Genomic DNA, 3,001 nt, shown 5'->3' with positions numbered 1-3,001 from the left:
AAACGCCTAATCCCCAATGCGATCTGTTAATTTAGAGTAGAGTAGACTTTTGACTAATAAGAGCATATATATGTTTTGGCACAGAACGAGTAATGCAATTTTTGTAGATTTGATCAAACCATGATTAAACATCATGTGCATTTTGCTGAAAAGTGTGGTAGATAACATCACGTTTAATTTACACAAATGACACCTCACCTTTTCTAAAAGAATGATAAAGTCTATAAACACAGTATTGAATACATATTTTTAAGCAACCCACTGATCGAGGCGTTTGGTTGTGTGCGTGAGTGTATGTGTGTGCTCAGGTACACAAAGTTCTTATTACATCCGTTACACTCATATACATGTATGTCAGACACACAACAATGCACATTTGCTGTATGTTCCCACTTTACAGGGAATAACTTAAAGCGCCAGCATAAAAACCGTGTATCTAACGTGTATCATGCTTCCATCATATAAGGGGAATGAATGACAGGAGGTTCTTTGAAAGGCTGGAAATCGTGTTGACAGTGTAAACTCTCAAAGTATTAATTTGTACTGGCAAGTGTTAACAAAAATAACAAAATTAAAAGAAATACCTCCAAAGTGCGCTGTTGGATGTTTTTTTTTAATCCCAAATTCCACTGAGCGAAAGAGGTGTGATAAAATGTTATTCCAAAAGTAACACTACTGTATTATTTTTTATTTTTTTGCAGTATCCATCAACATTGTTGCATATATTTTCATTAAATCTAACACAAGACTGGAATTTCTTTTTTTGATATGTCAATAATGCTACACTTAAAAAGCTAATAGGAGGTAGCTTTTCATTAACGAGGTGGAGAGTTTTCACCTTTATTCATAAGGAAAAGAGTTCTACAATCATTCACGTTACAGAATTCACCTACACGTATTCAAGATTTTGGTAGTGAAATAATACTACTGTATTTCATATTTACTTCCACATTGCTACCCTATCTCTCATGGGGAAAGGCATCATTATAAAACAGGAGGGGCCTAGAGTTAGCTTATTTGGACAAGTCTGTTTTTTTCAATGAAGCCAGGAAATAGTCTTCAGCTGTGAAAATGATTTGGGATGACGTGAAGGGATACATCCAGATGCAGAAGGGGGATGAAAAAGTGCTGCTGAAAGTAATGTTGTGTTGAGGGCAAGGGCAGGTGGGGCATGAGCCCAAATGGAAACATATGAACGAGACAGAGCCTTTTTCCATGTGTGCTTGGTCAAGGCACGAGGCAGGAGGGGCTTCTGGCTGAGCAGGATCAGTCAGGGTCCCTGTTATGGCATGTGTCCTTCAGTAATCCCAGCCAGACTTGTGCAGAGTTAAGGTACTCCGGACAGGAACCGTGGCAGAAAGTCCGCTGCAGGAAAAAGATCCGTTCAAGGCTTTTGCTCCTGCAAACATTTGTGTTCATCAGTAAGAAAGTCCTGGAAACTTTTATTTTGTGCCCAGTGCAGCAGCCTCCACACAGATATCATAAGGATCCCAGTGGGCTCAAATTTTGCTCTCTGGTTGCATAAAAAAAGCCCCTCTCTTCACAACACATTGCTGCGGTGTCACAGGACGAGGGAGTGACGCAGTGCGCTGACGTAGGCGCGTGTTCTTTCGCCCCCTGTATCGGGTTGCCGTCTTTGGGCTGCGCTCTTACCCTCGCAGGGAATCACCTATCCTGGGGCAGGGAGAATGCCACCACTGACGCACCCGGTTACGCCAGCACTGACTCTGGATGCGCTTGTGTATTGCCAGAAGAGTCTGCCACTGAACGTAAATATCCACCTAATCTACTGTGCATATTCAGTGTGTTATTGGAGGCGGTTTTAACCCCGAACAGACACCCGATTTCTGATCGTAAAAAGCATGTGAGTCATGACGGAGCCCCCCTTGCCAATTCAAAATGGTCCAGGCTAAACAGATCTGGGGTGGCTACATATATACAGGCATCCCCAAAGCTGAGAGAATAGCAGTACAACAGCACATGTAGGCAGTGGATTTCTGACTTTCTGATTCAACTCCCCAACCAAAGTTTTTCTTAAGTTCCAACACTTCACTCCTCACATCCATTTCACAGTGGACACTGCTCCGAGGCGGACTGGGGTTCTTCTTTCTTTTTCTTCCTCTTTTTCTTGTGGACGGACCAGCAGACAGTGGCCATAAGCAGGAGCACCAACCCCGTGACCAGGAGCACCATTGACACAACCTTGGTCTGAGGCAGGTCGTTGTAGGTGTAGGTAACCCCTGTCCCGGCCACGCCGATCACCAGTGAGATGATTCCGAAGGGGAAAATGCAGCGGTACCAAGACTTCTCCATGCCACCTGTGGCTTGGGACAGACGTTCCAAGGAGGAGAGCACTTCAGGGACTTTAGCGCTTTCAGCTTGTGAAGACTGGCCCTCCTGTGGTTGGCATGCTAGGGGACCCGTGGTGCAGCCCATCCTTGCTGCTAGGGAAGGGGGAGTCTTCACTTCCACGGCCTTGTAGAGGAAAGCATTTAGATGTCGTCCGAACGGAGCAATAAGAACTCTGTGCACTACAGCAGGAAACACTTTCTGATCAAGTTTGTCCTCAACAACACTCAGGCTCTCCTCCCTTTGTGACCGTCTCGCTACACAGCGGCTGTTCTGACTCTGAGGCAGCACACATTGTAAACTAGACTGAGCACAGCAGCCAGGCACATATAAAGCAGTGTGGCAGGTAGGCGGAGCTCTTGTGAAATCTGTGTTCGCTTATTGGTTTTCCTTTATGTGACGTCAGGACTCTTTGAAAGTGGGAGGATGGGAGGGTGATGAAAGAATAAGAGGGGAGAGTTAACATCTCCCTTCTTTTACCAATCAATATCACACGATTGTAGTATATCAGTGTTATTCACTAGAGAGGCAAAAAAAAGAAGACAACTGCTATGTAAAGCAAAATCACTTCCATTGTTGTATATTTGATGTGCAGTGCGCCACTCTGCAATAACAAAGGTGTGCCACCGCCACAAGTAAATTCACTACTGAT

At 44.4% G+C, this 3,001-nt stretch overlaps 1 protein-coding gene across 1 annotated transcript; it reads right to left on the bottom strand.

Moving 5' to 3' along the window:
• Window positions 1–485: 485 nt before the first annotated feature.
• On the bottom strand, window positions 486–2,636 carry LOC148373666 (transmembrane protein 100). Its single transcript, XM_088327975.1, has one exon. The coding sequence runs from the start codon at window positions 2,434–2,436 to the stop codon at window positions 2,068–2,070; it is 369 nt and encodes a 122-aa protein (XP_088184101.1). The 5' UTR covers window positions 2,437–2,636; the 3' UTR covers window positions 486–2,067.
• Between the last annotated feature and the right edge of the window lie 365 nt (window positions 2,637–3,001).

This window comes from Urocampus carinirostris, chromosome 1 (assembly GCF_059441175.1).
Source record: "Urocampus carinirostris isolate Australia breed hairy pipefish chromosome 1, RoL_Ucar_1.0, whole genome shotgun sequence".
NCBI classification, from domain to species: Eukaryota; Metazoa; Chordata; class Actinopteri; order Syngnathiformes; family Syngnathidae; genus Urocampus; species Urocampus carinirostris.
Note: the sequence above shows the minus strand (reverse complement) of the source record. Positions and strands in the feature narration are given on the sequence as shown.

Bases quoted from the DNA above. Each gene is read 5' to 3' on its own strand.
- LOC148373666 (XM_088327975.1), bottom strand. From the start codon at position 2,436: ATGGGCTGCACCACGGGTCCCCTAGCATGCCAACCACAGGAGGGCCAG.